The sequence below is a fragment of the Pygocentrus nattereri genome, chromosome 19 (genome assembly GCF_015220715.1).
Source record: "Pygocentrus nattereri isolate fPygNat1 chromosome 19, fPygNat1.pri, whole genome shotgun sequence".
NCBI lineage: Eukaryota > Metazoa > Chordata > Actinopteri > Characiformes > Serrasalmidae > Pygocentrus > Pygocentrus nattereri.
Window position 1 is genome coordinate 26,615,957 of NC_051229.1, and position 16,987 is coordinate 26,632,943.

The following is a 16,987-nucleotide window of genomic DNA, read 5'->3' on the forward strand; positions in this document are numbered from 1 at the left end:
TTTCTGATCCGGGTTGAAGAAGAGACAATATAACCAGGAATAGAGACAGCAATGTTGCTTATCTGTTTAACTGTAGCTGGAGAGGCAAATAATTAATAGATGACATGGATTACACACAGCAGAACACAACACAAGCTGTTCAGATTGATTAGGGTATGTGTGGACTGTTCTTATAGCTGATCCAGTATCTAAAGCTGCTATCCCCACTGTGATCTCTGTAAACTGTTATTTCATTTAACCCCTAAACAGCAGGCTGACCTTGCTGTGAGGATCAGATTGCATTCAGACACAAGATCATTCATGAGTCAGATACCGATTTCGGATGACTAGTTCTGGATCACAAAGTTTGCTCCAGCTCGTCCCAAAGGTACTGAATGGAGCTCCATCACTCCAGAGAACACAGTTCCACTACTCCCAAAGCTGGGGTTTATATTCTTTTATAACATTCAGAACTTGAATCGCCACCTCTAGAGTCATGCATTTAGGTTAACGCATCCTGATACACTGACGTGTTTTTTACACTGTTAATAATAAGTCAATGAGTCAGGGGACAGACACATAATGAAGCACCAGTCTTTACACTGCAAAAAATGAAATCTTAACAAGACAAAAAATCTTGAAAATCAATAATAAGTCTTGTTTTTTTCATTTAAGAATAATTTACTTGACTAGATTTGTATGTATAAGATACATTTTCTAGTTTTTAGAAACCTTGTCTATGATTATCTTATTAAGATTGTTTTTCTAGTTATAAGGACTTCCTAAAATGAAATAAGAAATTCTACTGATATTGCTGAAAGTGTTTGAGGCTCTCAGCTATAAAATAAGAATTTCAAGACAACTTTACTTAATTTAAGAATACAATGTTCTTAAAACTTGTACAAGACTAAAAATACTTAAGACTTAAAAAGATTTAGCATATTTTCCAATAAAACTGATGACACTTTATGTGACTGAAAAGTAATTTATTATTTTGTTTTCAATTGTGGCAGAATGCATTGCTTCTATAACAAACAGAGCAAATGACATTAGTACAGTGTAAAACAATTCTGTATAAACATATGTATTATCTTCAGAACATTTTTTACAAACATTGACCAGCCACTTCATTAAAAACCACCTCCTATACACACTTTATATCTTTTCAGCTCTACTGAGCATACAGAAGTACTTTGTAGATCAATAATTCCAGACTGTAGTCTGGATCAGCACTGCAGTGACACTGACAGGGTGATATAGTATACAGAGCTGAAAATATAAACAATGAATGTAGAAATGAAATTTCATGTAAATTGGCCAGTCATTGTATTAAGGCTGTGTATTTGCAAGAACTTGTCGATACAAAACATCACATTACAGGGGCTACAATTCAATAAACTGCCATAGTATAAAAACACATCATATGTATAAAGTAAGGTTTTTATGCTGTCCTAGCAGTGGGATCTAACACGAGTACAACACTGCTATACAGTGGTCTGGGATTAAACACAACACTAAATAAACCACTGTCTGACACCAATCTTCACGTGTAAACAATAAATTAAAAATGTAAACTGTATTTTTGGGCCCGACAACCCTACATTGTATCCCTTTATACAAAAGCACATACATACATTCTTTATGTAATGAAAAACTGGATGAAATAAATAATGCAACAGAACAGAATAGTTATTTTTTTTCAAAAACTCACTTGTTTTTTTCTCATAACTTACTTGCATTCAGTAGTGTATCTGTGTATGCCAATCACATCACAGAGATAATATTTCAGAGGAATGTAAGTGTGGTTCTTAAAGCCAATGGCGTAATAAGATGTGTAGTCAACAATCTTATCAGCATCAACAAACTCAGTAGCTTGAGCAAGATTTGGTACTTCAATTTCATAGCAAAGAAAATCACGGTTGAAAGCTACAGTGTCATACACTTGACATTCAAAGCAATACAATAAAGAATCTGCAATGAATATGTTTTTTATAAGTCCAAATACAGGGGAACCTTCTACTTCATTAATAATAATCACTGACTTCTGGCAGACAAACTTATTGCCGTTCAGCTCGAGCCATTTTACAGACACAATATGGTGCACCTTTTCTACACCCAAAAAATCCTTCAGTTTACCCTGTACATATTGTGCATCTGTCACACCAGACACTGGACCCATTACCGCCTCTTTTGAAAAAATTGGGTGTTCCATGCTGCTGACATTTTGACAGCTTTCATACATCTGGTTGTGCTTTACCAGAGACTTGCATACGTTCTTGAAATTTAATTTTGATGACCACTGTTTGAAAAAGCAGTGTTTGGACCTAAAGCTTTAATCTGTGCTGGAATGTGCACCAGATAATGCTGTTTTGGCGTTATATTGTTCTCAGGAAACAATTGCTTCATGTTAACTAAGTGCTGCTTGATAAGTGTTTTGAGGTTTGATATGGTTGCAAGAGAAATTACTGGTGCGAACAAAATTTGTACTATCTGTATTAATTCAGTAAGGGCTTGAATGTATGCACTTCTTTCACAATTGTCCAATACAAATGGTAAAATCTTGAGGAGGACAAGCATTTGACCAGAAGATTGCTTCAATTTGTTGTCATTTGATGACAGTGTTGTAACATTTATAGGAGATGGTTTGTCTCTGACATCAAAAGAGTACGGGTATCCTAGTACAGCGCTATTGAATGTGTCTAGGTCAAGCTGTCCTAACAGGACCAGATGTTTCAACACACTTTTTATTTCAAGTGGTGCTACTCCCTCAAGTATTACATGCATGATATCTTGCGGAGTTTGCTTAATTAGATCAAATGATGGAAAATCTACTAATTTGCTTTTCCTGTTAATTCCATATGTGGTTTTCAAACTGTTTCTTAAAAAATCAGTAGGGGCCCTCTCAATTTCATTACATTGTCTGATGTGCCAACCTAATGTCCGTTGAACAAAGCTGTCCTCATCAAAGTAAAGCTGCATGTCTTCAAAACTGCACTCGCAGTGTCTGCATTTACAGAATGAAAATCCAACTCCCTCTTTAAACCCTGTAACCTCATGCTGAGCCAAGGTGTCACCGCAAAATGAGACTAATGCTCCATATACAACTCTCTCATCCGCCACTGTTTTGATTCTCACACCATTGTACAGCAAAATCAGATCTTCCAGTATTCTATTCAGTATCACATCAACGCTACACTGAGCAATATCCGTTGCTTTTGCAATAGCAAGTAGACGGATAGCAGCCAGCTTAGACCTATATTTAGGATGTATATTCCCTAAAGTATAGTACACCATTAGAAGTTTGTTTTTTGAGGCATGTGACCCCAGAGGATTACACAGTTCTATTTCGTCAGTATACAGTATCAGCTGTAGGGCATTGGGTCTAACAGAGAACAATGGATGTGATTTCAAAATATCACCATCAATGATGTCCTTTAAAAATCCAGCCCTACATGTCTCTACACCTTTGTCAAACATTGATAGAACCACAGGATGTGAAAGTAATTGTTCCAAACTTTTGATCAAAGGTATGTAGTAAATGCACTCAGATCTAATAGCAAGAGCACGAGAGGGTCCTTGTCCTTTATAGCATGCAGACCGGGCAATCTCAATTTCTTGTGCTTCCACTACTCCAAACAGCTCCTTGACGGTTGAGTCCTGCATATATGTAGTGGAAACTCTGGCAAATGGGTCTTCAAAACTATCAAAAATGTCCATTGACTCACTAAGCAGCTGATCTGTAACTTCTGAATGTCTCTGGAATACCCGTGCCATCTGATTTTTCAAACTGTCCAGCAGTGAAGCTTGGTAGTTCTGCACTCCAGCTACAATATCATTGACTGCACTCTGGGGGAAAAACAAAAATGCCTTATTCATTATCAGCATCTGAAATTATTCAAATTGTGCAGTATCTGTATCAGTCAGTCCATAATTTAACTGTATGGTTGCTTCATTATGTATATGTAATGCTTGACATTAAATACACAACATAATTTAGTTGGTTCAAAAAATACCAAATTTGGTTGGTAACTTTCAATATAATAGCAATCATTAATTCAGTGAACCTAATAGCTTAAACACACATCTTTTCACACTTATTACTGCATAATTATATCACATTAACAGTAACGGACTGACAAGAGCCAGTTGCAGTGTTTATGTACAGTATATAGTTACAACACATTAACTTACCTGTGATAAACGGTGTTTCTCTTTAGCAGAGAGCACAAAGGCAGTGGCATGTTTCTTCAGTAGATCCACATTAGTCTCTTCATGTATAGCACTTTCTCCTAGCTAGAGATAAAAAGAGACATCTCATCTTTAATATTTAATCAATATTATGATATCAACATATTAACCATTTCACGAGTATATATGCTGAATACGGCAGTTAAATCCACTTCACTTGAACAACGAAAAAATATTAAATGATATAGCAGTGATTAAACTCTGTTGCGCGCATCCCACGCACCGTCAGATAAGCACCTGAGTGAACTTATCTGAAAGAACAACGAGTCGATTCCACGTCAACATGCAGTCATTGGTCGAATCGACACCGACTCATTTGAAGAATCGATTCAATATTAATCGACTCATTAGTAAAAGAGGACAGACTGGTACAGACAGCTGAAACTTACGGGCGAAGGTTGTTTTTTTGTTTGTTTTTTTTTTTTTACTTGGACAGAATTAACAGATAAGCTGCACAGATACTCTGCTAGCTGAAACACTTTATAGGTAACTTACTTGTGTAGATTCGGGTAGTACTTCATCCTGTTCCGCCTGGGCTGTAAGCGCTGTGTCTTCAGTAGAAGCTGGCGGAGCGCCATCCGGAGCTGGAGCGGCGTGACCTCGGGCATTTTCGGTGGTGGAGCAGCCAACATCACTAACAACACCTGTTGGTGTGCTTGCTGTAGTGGGTTCGTGTGCCTCTAGTGCTGACTGAATGCTAGGTACATCAAAATTCTCCAAACATCTTTCTCTCGGTTGCATTGGAACATATCTGGCTGTACACGGCCCTGCACTGTCCTCCGCGGCTTTACCCGCCGTTCGGTCTCCACTGGGCCTCATACACTTGCGGCTGAGGAGATGCGAGGCATGGCTCCGTTTGACGTGGTAGTAAAAAGAGTTGTACACTCTGTATTCCTGAGTGCAGCCGTCAATGCCGCAGATGACACGGAAATTCGGACTACGGCTGTGTACCGTATTGATGTGGTTCAGCAATGCTCTTAATGTCACTGCCACAAAAAGGCAGCAGATGAAACAACGCCAAATCATTTTACTGTGTAAAGACACCCTCATAACAGCCCTAACCGAGGCCTCGACCCCACAGCAGACCGCGAAAAGGATCGTTGTAGTGGCGGAAGGTTACATCAATAGGAAAGGGTGGTACGCTGTAAATCATTTGAAGTTGGTAATGCTTTAAATATATACAACTCAAAATAAGGTGTTTAGGATGTAAGACTATTGTAATTGTCTTAAATTTCAAAGTTTGTTAGTAATTTTTAATAAATTTTATAGCCCATTATTTGAACAGCGGATGTAGACACTACAGACGTAGTACTGCGGTTCGAGTAGCGCCCTTCTTCCTCCGAGAAAAGCGGGAACGGCTGTTAACAGACTGGAGAATGGAGCTGCACTGTTAGCTCACCGCTAGCTATCTGGATTGGCTAGCAGTTAGCTAACTAAAGTTTTTTTCTGTGTACCGTTAGCCTGAAGATGAACCTTGCTCACTAATATCAAATCTCCTTGTAAGCCCTGCTGCCTTTGTGAGCTAGCTAAAAGTAAGATATCTGACTTTTGCTGGGACACCCTTGGAGACCTTAGCTAGCTAACTAAGCTACATATCTGGAACCCACTCCCTCAGATGTCCGTTATGGAAAAACTGGACGCAGTATCAGCGGCTACCTTACAAGGTAAAATATCATTTAAGTTAAGCATGTGCTGCTGCCCCTTCGTGTAAATTGTGGTGAAAAATAACTGTTTCATATTCAGAGTTGAGCAGGTGTGTAGGTTATATCATATGTTTCTTACTGATTCTTACAGTAAGCTTATTTTTGCATGATTATTGTTTTCCTGTCTCACAATTATTATGAATTAAACACTGATGCATTTATATAGTATAATTTATAGAATGTGTCAAAAATAATTATATTAAGACCACAAAAGAGAAAACATGGGAATTAGGCTTATACATGACCCCTGGACAGTGTAAGCCTTTGTTAGTTGATTTATTATTTTTTTTATCTGTTGACATGCTTTGTGTAGCACTGCAAGTACTAGAAATGTACAAATAATGTTCAGGGAAAGTGAATGATAAGTTAAAAGTATTTGCATATATATATATATATATATATATATATATATATATATATATATATATATATTTTTTTTTTTTTTTTTTTTTTTAGCTGCAAACATCAGTGAAGCCTTGTTACCAACCCTGTCCCGTGAAGACATACGTGATCTTTTTCCTGGACCTGAACATTTTCTTAGGAGAAAAGCCATATGGAACCTGTTTCACACAGATCAAGAGGTACAGAGTAATTTAAGTCACAAGTCACTCACGTTTGAATGCACATTCACGATCCGCATTCAGTCAGTTTTAACAACTAATTTAAATAAATTTTAATAAATAATCTTCTTTTAATTGATTCATCACTATATACAGATCTATATGTGTGTATATATATATATACATATATACATATATATATATATATATATATATATATATATATATATATATATATATATATATATATGGGTGTGTCTCAAAACCTAGTGAGCTGTGTAAGTAGGCACTGACTACGTAGGCAGCTGCTTAAGTAGCAGCGTTCTATCTGACATCTCTCCTCATAAATCACATTATTGAGACGCTTTAGCTAGAGAGCAACTGCGTCACGGCTTGTTACCGCCCACTGCAGCACGCCACCAGTGTTTTAGCTGGTTGCTAAGTTACCAGCCAGCATCCAAAACAATAGCCCAAGGCTTAAAAATCCGCTAGCATAAATGCTAATGGCTTCAGTATAAAACTGCAAAATGATCAATATGAAAACTGTTGTAGTTAAAATTGCATGTTAAATTTGTGATTACCAGCCAAGTGTTTCAGTTTATGAATTGTAATATTAGCTTAATGTTCTTCAGCAGGGGCAGCAGGCAGCATCCCCCAATCAAGAGAATGGTTCGAATGGCAGAGGGCTGGCCACTGTACAAGTCAACCCTTGTGTTTCAGAAACTCCTCGGTCTCCTGATGTGCAAGAGACTCCGAGAACCTGGCAGCTACCCAACCCTGAGTATGTTGTGTATACTGACAGTGAGCTGGAACATATTAGAAAGCAGTATTTTGAAATGCAGCTTGTTGGCCAAGAAGGTGGATGCACTCTTTCAAAAGAACTTCGCTGCCGATTAGTGAGGAACACGGTGACCAACATGGTGTCCATCATCAGAGCAACTACTACTGAATTTATGTATCCATCCAAAAATGATTTCCAGGCTATGGCAAAGCGGCTTGTGGAGTATTATCCAATGCTTCGTGATAACTCTGTGAACTGCAGACACCCTTGGGTAAGTGTTTGTTCCATTTGTGAACCAACTTTTCATTAATATCACACTGTAAAGTTTCACTGATGAAAAACACAGTACACCATCCATGATAGATCATGAAAACTGAACTTATATTTTTGTAAATATAGTATAATGTATAAATGTCTGCATACTTTCCGGCAGGTAAAATATTTCATATTTTGATTTAGTGCTGGGCAGTACTGTAAAAATATGTGTAATTTAATCTCATTTAATTCTGTTTTCATGAAATCAGCCTCATGCTGGCTAAATTATTTATTAATTGTAGAGTTTTTTTTTACACAATTTGCACTAGTTAGGATCTAGAATACATGGTTTACAAAAATGACCCCATAGTAAAACAAAATGTGCAGTCTAAATATTTAGTTGTAAATTGTGAAATTAAATGAGTGCATTACTTTAATGTCTTTCACATACAGGAATTGCTTTTTAAGCAATTACTGAAAAGACTCCACAACATAAAGACACCAAAAAAGCGTCAGGGACCTACACCACAAAGACAGAGGAAACGAAGACGACTGAATTTGGAGTGTTCAGATGATTCAAGCACATCAGTCTCCGAGTCACCAGGAAGCACGGCATCAACTGTACTCTTAGACAGAACAAGAAGCAGCGCATCATCTTTGGATGGCATGAATTCACCTGCTGGTAAGTGTGATTTATTGTGATTCTTTTATTATAGATTATATTTGTAAAAAACTGACTGCTTTGTTTTTAAACAGAAATTGTTGACCAGAGAGGAGAAGCTACTGAAGATCTAGGAGTCCATTCTGGCACTGAAAGTCAGCAAAGTCAAGCAAGACATTACCATACCCTGCAAGAGATGTATAAAAGGCCGAAACCTAACAAGGAGGCAGTTGCTCAGCTGCTTGACCTTGAGTTTGATGCTCGTAGAGCCTTTATCAACTCTGACACCTTGAGAGACCAGGACAGGCCAGCTAACATACTACAAGCATACCCCTGTTTCAGAGAAGTAGATCATGTAAGCAAATGTATTTATTTCTTGTACGCCCCTAACTAGAACTTGAACATGTGTTAAATCTTTTTGTATGGTTGTGTGTTCTCGTTTATTTGCACCAGGTTATGGACGAACTTCGCCGTATTCTTGACAGATCTAACCCTGACTTTATTTCTGACCTGAAGACCCGCTGGGAGAGCTTTAATAGCAAAGCTCAGTTCTATGGGGTATTTAAAAAGGTTCTGGGACCGCCAACAACACAGGACAAAGGTTAGAAACTTTTCAGGATTTTTTTAAACAGCTGCTTATACACTTAAGCTTAGACATCAGGGGCTGCAGATCTTCATATTGGGTGCTGTGAATTGAAACAGATCCAGAATGGTGTTGTGCTACTCCAGAACATATTGGAGGTCCTCTAGCTAGACCTGAGCTTGATGTTTAAAACAAAATGTGTGAACATTAATTTGTAAATTCATTAATACAGACTACACACTACCCTATCACACTGATTTAAACACAAATAATGGTAATCAAATGGTCAACACAAAAAAGTATATTAAATAATTAATCTATTTATGTCTGGAACAGTGACACGCTCTGTAGCCATGATGAAGGCTCTGCCTGAGATGTTCCCTTCACCTGTGGCCCTACCCAAGAAGTTGGGACATGCAAGTGAGGCGATGGTGCATGTTCTTGAGGTAAGAAATGCCTTGTATGTGAAATTTATCTAAGACAAAATTAGGAGATTGTGAATGCCTTTTGGAATACTTTTGTTTGTGGTCTGCAAATGATATAATAAAACTTGCCTTGCATGAGTAGTGCAATGAACCCTTGTGTGGAGGGCCAAGGTTGTGTGCTCTATCCTGTGTAACGGTGAATTCACCATTCCATTTCAATTTTTATTTTCATCATCAGGTTCCAGATTTCTCCTTGAAAGTAGTTTGATTGCAGTTTGTATTCTAAACTTCATAATCATTAGAAACCAAATTTAGATTATAACTTTGATTTAAATGAATGTTTCAGACAGCATATTCTATACTCATATTGATTTTCTTTGTTACAGCCCACAGAAAACCCAACCACCTACCTTCAGAGAAGACCAGTCTTCAGTCCAGTTCTGATCGTTTGTGATAACAACTGCATGCTGGCCATTGGGTCTACACCTGTGACAACTTTTCCAAAAGAAAACATAGACACAGGTGTGCTCTATCTTTTAGCGTACTACTACGCATTTCATCTGACTTATCCAAAGTGCATTGCAACACTCCTGTCAATACTTCAGACAGAAGTTCTGCAGGATGCCATTCATGATCGGGATGCAACTTCATCCTACAAAAAAACTTTGTCAGAGTGGAAAAAGTTCATTGGGGAGTAGAGAAAGTACCCTATGGCCATGCAGCAGTTGCTATCATTACGGGTATTTGTTACACCCCTACTGATAATGTGATTTGATTTGTATTACATACATCATTATTTGGTCAGTCAAACAATTGAGATGAAAAAATGTAATTGGGTTTATCCATATTTTTGCTATTAGTGGTGGTATGTGGTGCATGGCAGACTTTGGTTGAGGAAAAATCAGTTCTGATTGTTTAAGATGTTTGATGTGTAAATAATAGAGCTGGTTGTTTACTACGTTTGTGTTTAAATAACAAAGCTGCGTTAGGTATCTTAGTTCATAAAAATGCTCTTTCTCAGAGAAGTTTAATTGTTAAAAATAAAACACCATAACAAACATGGTGTTCTTTTGTTTATCTAAGCCAAAAGAGACATGTGTCTTTTGTTGTAAGTTTTAAAATGAGGTTGAGTTACCACCACCATACTGCACACTTGTTAAATTCTATGTAGCCTCATTGGAACTATTTTTGTAAGTACATATTTCATGTCTCTGGAATTAATAAAAAAAGATTGACCATACTGGATGTGGTTGTTTTTACTGTTCTTCATTTAGAGTACAATATTACTGCATGTGTCTTATTATAAGAATTACAGTCTTAAATTAGAAAAAAATAAATTAATAAAGGATTCTAATTTTAAGATTTTTGTGACCAAATGAGGTTTTGTGAAAATTCTCAAAACAAGATTAATATGCTAGTTTTGGCATTTTATAGATCATTTTTATGATGTTTGATCAAGCGGGTCTTGCTTAAATCTAGTCATAATGTCTTATATTAGTTAATTTTTACTGTTTTTTGAGATTACAAGATAATTTACACTGCAAGATTTTTTTTCTTGTTTCAAGAATTCTTAACAAGCTAAATTTTCTCACTATACTGGCAGATAATTTTGCTTGATTCAAGATTTTTTTTCTTATTTTGTTTTTATTTTTCTTATTTTTTGACACTGATTTTTTGCAGTGTAGTGCCCCTGTGTGGCTGTGTAGGTGTAGTGCAGTGGCAGTAGGTCGCAGAAGGGAGTAAGCAGGAAATAAGTTCAGTAGGGAAGGTGAGAAGGTGTAGATAATAAAAGTGCCTACTTTCTTTTTTTTTGCTTCACATTCAGTTTAGACTCCACGTACACACGGTTAGTAGTCCTTTGCCTTTAATGTGTTTTTTCCTGCACCTCTTCTTAGTCCCTTTATCTGTAAGGGTCTGTATATTGGTCAGTACTTCAGATCTACAGACCTTATAGACATCTACAGACAGAAATTTGCTTCGTAGACCTTCATACTACATCATTTAAAATAGTTATTGAATAATCGACAATAGTTACTGAAAAATTCATTTCAGTTACTAATTAATTGATAGTAATTATTGAATAAGTCAGCCAGTCTTAGTATAAAAGAGGCACTACACTATGGTTTTTCATTGTTCTTTCTTGTGATCTTTTGTCTGCATATACAGTATATATAAGCTCATGTCTTAGCAAAGGTAATGCACTTACACTTACAATAATTTCTTAATAAATAACCGAATAATCAAGTCTTAAACATACTGGCTGTTTGAGCATGTGTTGGTGAGCAAAACAAAACGATTGATGTTTATTTGTTTGTTTCTTCCTAACACATCATTTCTTAAACTTTGTTTATATTAGTCAGACTACGTTCAGATCCAAGCCCAGTTTATTTGTTCTGTCTGTTAAAAGCCTGGTGTTTCCTTGCCAGATATAGGCTCCATTTCAGCCTGGAGTTTATGGCCCAGATAAGAAAAGGTGAAATATTTTATTGATTTAAAATCAAATCAAATCAAATCAAATTTATTTATATAGCGCTTTTTACAACTGATGTTGTCACAAAGCAGCTTTACAAAAATGGGACCAAAGGCAGGAAACGAAGCAAAGAAAGCACAGTAATTGCTTACAGACCACACTTATGTTAGTGTGTGTGTGTGTGTGTGTGTGTGTGTGTGTATGTGTGTAGGTGTGTGTGTGTGTGTGTGTGTGTGTATGTGTGTGTGTGTAGGTGTGTGGGTGTGTGTATGAGAGAGAGAGAGACAGACAGAAAGAATTAGTGGCATGTGTGTCGGAGCTGCTCTGCAGAAAGCAGGGGAGTAGCTAAAGCTTTTAGAATGGGATGGCCAGGCTAGACCCTGATATCATATTGTGACGGCACACTGTTAGGAAAAAAATAATAATAAAATGTAAAATGACATAAAATGTGGTACATTAGTTTTTCCCTGTACATAACTAATCCTATCCATCACTATCACATGAATTAAATATTACATCAACACACTTATTGTTAAACTAAAAGACTAAATTTGATGCAATGCCACTTTTTTTTCAGTGCATGGTGTTAACTTAAAAAAAAATGTAATATAGACAGGAAGGTATTCATAGGGCAAAGATGCCTCATATCAAATGTGTTTTATATGTTGGCAAATCCATCCAGCAATCAAGTAGTATCCTTTTGTGTTACCAAAGTCATAATGGGTCATAAAACTAGCAATATCAAGTTCAGCTCAGTTTTTTCAATATTTACCACACAGTTTTGTTTTAGTCAGTGCTGTGTTTACTTGTTGCTTTTAGGTGGTTGACTAGGCGGTTGTTCTGATTGGACCAGTGATGGAAAATTCTGGGACTGCTATGCACTACTACAAGGGTTCAATTTTCCCAACTTCCCAATCATAATGGTGGGAAAAACTGGATGTAGATATTTTTGGAAGCATTAATTGTGTCATTGTTCACTTTGTTTCTTCCAACAGGAATAATTATGGAATGGAATCAGGGTGGATTATTTTGAATTTGGGAACCAGAATGTGCAACCAAGTTCTAAGACTGAACTTTGGAGGTTTGAAAAATATCTGTGTAAATGTCTATGAAAAACTGAAAGCAAGCCTCCTGAAAAGAATAAGAACTGTGATAAAAGCAAAGAGTGGACAAAGTACATACTAAAAAATATGATATTATACTTAATTGTTGAGGCATCTGTGCAGTGGCGTCTCTGTGACAAACAGTATGATGTTAACAGTATGGTTAAATTGTAGGGGCAGCAGCCGACTCATCAACGAAACTACACACAAACACAAATGCACTCCAATGAAATCACAAATATCACAAATTAATGTAACATGGTGCAGGAGTTAGTGGAAGTAGAGACAAGAATATGAGTGATATGATAACGATATTAGATCCCACAAAACATTATACAGCATCATCAAGCAGTATACAGTCATTGTGGTCTGCAATTGCAAATCCAAGCAACATATCAGAGCAGGGACATTCTTCACTTTCCGGGCATTAGGAATAACACGCCTTGTAATAACTCTTCAATTTCTGGGCATTAGGAATAACACGCCTTGTAATAACTCTTCAATTTCTGGGCATTAGGAATAACATGCCTTGTAAAAACTCTTCACTTTCTGGGCATTAGGAATAACACGCCTTGTAAAAACTCTTCACTTTCCGGGCATTAGGAATAACACGCCTTGTAAAAACTCTTCACTTTCCGGGCATTAGGAATAACCCGCCTTGTAATAACTCCTCACTTTCCGGGGATTAAGAATAACCCACCTTGCAATAACTCCTCACTTTCCGGGCATTAGGAATAACACGCCTTGTAATAACTCTTCACTTTCTGGGCATTAGGGATAACACACCTAACAACAATCATGCTGCTTTTTTAACCCTTTGTTGGAATATGAAGGCTAAAAGCAGAGCACTAACATTCAGATTTTGGGTAGTGTTCCAAACCAGATGAATCACTGATGTTGACATGACAGCTCAGTGATATCACACCGGCTAGTGAGGGCAGGGTCTGCTGACTGTTCTAATGTCTGGACCATGTCTGCAGCTGTTCTGAAGACATGAAGGCTGGAAGGCATCTATATGCGGACTTCGAGTGCAAGGAATTAATTGCCACAGTAAATAAATGAAGATCAGTCTTCTGAAATTTTCATGACATTGTAGATACATTTCCATTATTGCAGGATGCATTAGCCTTGTAGGTCTACAGCAAATCTAAAGAAGCAACGTTACACCAGAGAAACAACTGGTTACACCAAAAACATACTGCTTGGTTGACTGCATTAGGGGCAAATTGTGTAAATTTGATTTTTAAAGTATCCCTTTAACTCACTTGTCTGGCTGAGTTAACAGCCTTTTTTAAGTGCTGAGCAGAGATGGAGCTGGCTCACCACAGTTTAAGTATTGTGTGTGTGTGTGTGTGTGTGTGTGTAAAGGTATAAAGCTAGTCTCAGCCTGTGAGGCACCTGTGGAGAAAAGCCCCCGAGTGTGAGGAGTCACCGCACACAGATGGTGAGAAAAAGGCACAGAGCTATCTGATTGGTTGGGACTGGGTGAACCCACTATATGGCCACCTCCGGAAGCTCCACCCCCTGCGCTGTGTTCAGGTCACGGCGCTGCGCCACCAACACACCGATTGTTCAGTAATGTGGTGTGAAAGCGGATTATCAGCGCTGAATACAGACAGTGCAGGCATAGTGTGTGCACTGTAAGAGTGAAAAGAACAGACAGAATTACTGTTCTACACACACTGTAGAGGGTCAATGGGGTCAAAGAGTAAAGCTGAATGATAATGTGGGTGTGTGTGTGTTTGGAGTGGAGGGTTTATGTGCTATATTAAAATGGATTATAAAACTATATTGTGTATATGTGTGTGTGTGTGTGTGTGTGTGTGTGTGTGTTATTGAAGTGGAAATAAATCCATAATAATTGCTTGTTTGTCTGAGGTAAATGCTTAAACTTTTGGGTGAACTCTTTCTCTCTCCCCTTCTCTCCCTCTCTCCCTCTCTCTCTCTCTCTCTCTCTTCCTCTCTACCTCCCTCCCTCCCCCATCCCTGCCTCCCTTCCCTCCTTTCATCTCCCTCTCACTCTTTTTTTTGGTTATCTCTTTCTCTCTTTCTCCACCCCAACTAAATCTCTGTCCCTCTCTGCCTTTTTACCTTTTCTCCCTTCCTCTCTCTCACTCCTCCCCTCTCTTTTCTCTCTTTTATTGCCTTTTTTCATTTCATTCATTCTCTCATTCTCTTTTTTTACCCCCCCCCCCTCTGTGTTTATCGCTGTCTTTTTGTCTTCTCTCCCTCTCTTGCTTCCTCTTACTTTCTCTCTTCTTTTTCTCCCTGTCTCTCTGTCTCTTTCTTTCCTTCCCTTTTCTCTTTTATCTTTTTGCCTTCTCTCCCTCTAATTCTGTTGGCTCTTTTGTGGAGGGAGGCCTTTCTATGGCCTACTGGTGCAGATATGGGTGCTGAATACTGATTAATGACGAGCGGGAGTTCATATGCAGTTCCAGCTCCTTTGCACACACATACACACACGCTTGCATTCACACAGACACTGACACATCACTTTTCACTTTCACTCTGCTGACATACCAGCCTGACTTCCAGGCATGAATGGCGAATTCACTATTTCAGATTAATATGCAGGCAGTATGAGCCCTGAGGATAAAGACAATGGACTGAAAATTTTCCATTAGTTGCGGTGATGCAATTCACCACTTGCTCACTAGGGGGGGCTATTAGTCTTGCTGAATGGTCTATGGTGGTAAATGTAATAGCATTACATCATGCCATGTGCACCGCATGGCATCCGCTGCAGCTGAGACATCTGAGGATATTTATTGCATGTAGACCAGCTTCTCTCACGTTACCTGCACATTTTCTTCTGTGTGAGGTGCTGGAGAGTATTTAATGAAGCTGTAAAGGCAGGCACACAAAATGATGTTATCATAGTCAAAAGTCACAAATGGTAAAGTCAATGGTCTCAGAACAATTACAGTGATAGTTCAGCCAAAAAACTGAAGGACATAATTTTCCCTTCAAAGCCATGAATGTAGTTGGATGTGAGCAAACAAAGCCAATTCTCTTCATTGGCAAAGGGCGGTCTGGTCTCACTGCTGCTTATGATTGTCCTGAGGTTGTTTCTTAGTTTTGCACTAGAGATAATAAAATAAATAAACATATGTGGCATAGCTAAAATTAGAAGTAACAGTCATCTAGAAGTCTGTGAATTTGTGCATTTTAGGACATTTTAGGAAGTGGTGATGACACACCCCAGATTTCAGGATGTTTAACTGCACCTACTAAATACAATAACAAAATATTTCAAAATAACAAAAGTAAAAAAATTAAATATTTTGAGCACAGCAAAGACCCATGTGCGCTGTTTGTAGGGTGAAGTTTTGTATTTTTTATTTTGTATTATTTATGGTTAGTATGGGGCGAGGTGGGTAGTGTTGTCGCCTCACAGCAAGAAGGGCCTGGGTTCGATTCCCCAGTCTGGGTGACCAGTATCCTTTCTGTGTGGAGTTTGTATGTTCTCTGCATGGGTTTCCTCCCACAGTCCAAAGATGCGCACTTGGGCCGATTGGACATGATAAATTGCCCCTAGGTGTGAATGTGTCAGTCTGTCTGTCAGCCCTGCAATGGACTGGTGACCTGTCCAGGGTATATCCTGCCTTCTGCCTGTTGACCACAGGGACTCTGGTGACCCTGAGGGAGAAGCAGCTTAGAAAGTGTGTGTGTGTGTATTTAAATAAAAAAAAAAAAAAAAAAAAAAAAAAAGTAACAAGAATTTCTTATGAAGTTTTTTGGAAGAAGTCAACATCTTGATTTGGTTCCATATTACTTCTCATTGCCCGCAGCCAGTATGATTCAGCATAATGATGCAAGTGTTGATTAGCCAAACCAGGTACTGAATCATGAGTATAATCAACTCTGGGCTTCCATGGAAAGGAAAGGTTTGGACATGGTTAACTGAACACACTGATAAAAAAAAAAAAATCAAATATATGATCAAAATCATTACATATTGTATTGATATTATTAGTATTTGTACTATTTGTGTTTCTCTGAACAAATAAATGCATTTTTATTCTCAATTTCTCATGCAAGGCTGAAGTGATTCGCTTTTCTCGTCTCACTTTGGGGGCATGTCACTAAAACACAAACAGGTGATTACTGACTATTTCAGTGCTCTGAAGGGGCCTAATATTGTTTTTAAAAACCAAAAGTGCTTCAGCTACTGTTGTTATCCTGCACACCCATCTGTTTTTTTCAAGCATTATAAAAA

At 37.9% G+C, this 16,987-nt stretch overlaps 2 protein-coding genes across 2 annotated transcripts; one reads left to right on the plus strand and one right to left on the minus strand.

The window, feature by feature from the left end:
• Positions 1–1,718: 1,718 nt before the first annotated feature.
• Positions 1,719–5,253, minus strand: LOC119261634. The gene is made up of 4 exons (XM_037531253.1): positions 4,723–5,253; positions 4,171–4,272; positions 2,635–3,825; positions 1,719–1,730 (listed from the first exon to the last, which is right to left on the minus strand). The coding sequence occupies exons 1-4, from the start codon at positions 5,251–5,253 to the stop codon at positions 1,719–1,721; spliced, it is 1,836 nt and encodes a 611-aa protein (XP_037387150.1).
• On the plus strand, positions 5,050–10,435 carry LOC119261585. Its single transcript, XM_037530902.1, has 8 exons — positions 5,050–5,891; positions 6,387–6,511; positions 7,123–7,542; positions 7,980–8,208; positions 8,283–8,542; positions 8,641–8,788; positions 9,107–9,216; positions 9,582–10,435. The coding sequence occupies exons 1-8, from the start codon at positions 5,843–5,845 to the stop codon at positions 9,891–9,893; spliced, it is 1,653 nt and encodes a 550-aa protein (XP_037386799.1). The 5' UTR covers positions 5,050–5,842; the 3' UTR covers positions 9,894–10,435.
• The last annotated feature ends 6,552 nt before the right edge of the window (positions 10,436–16,987 follow it).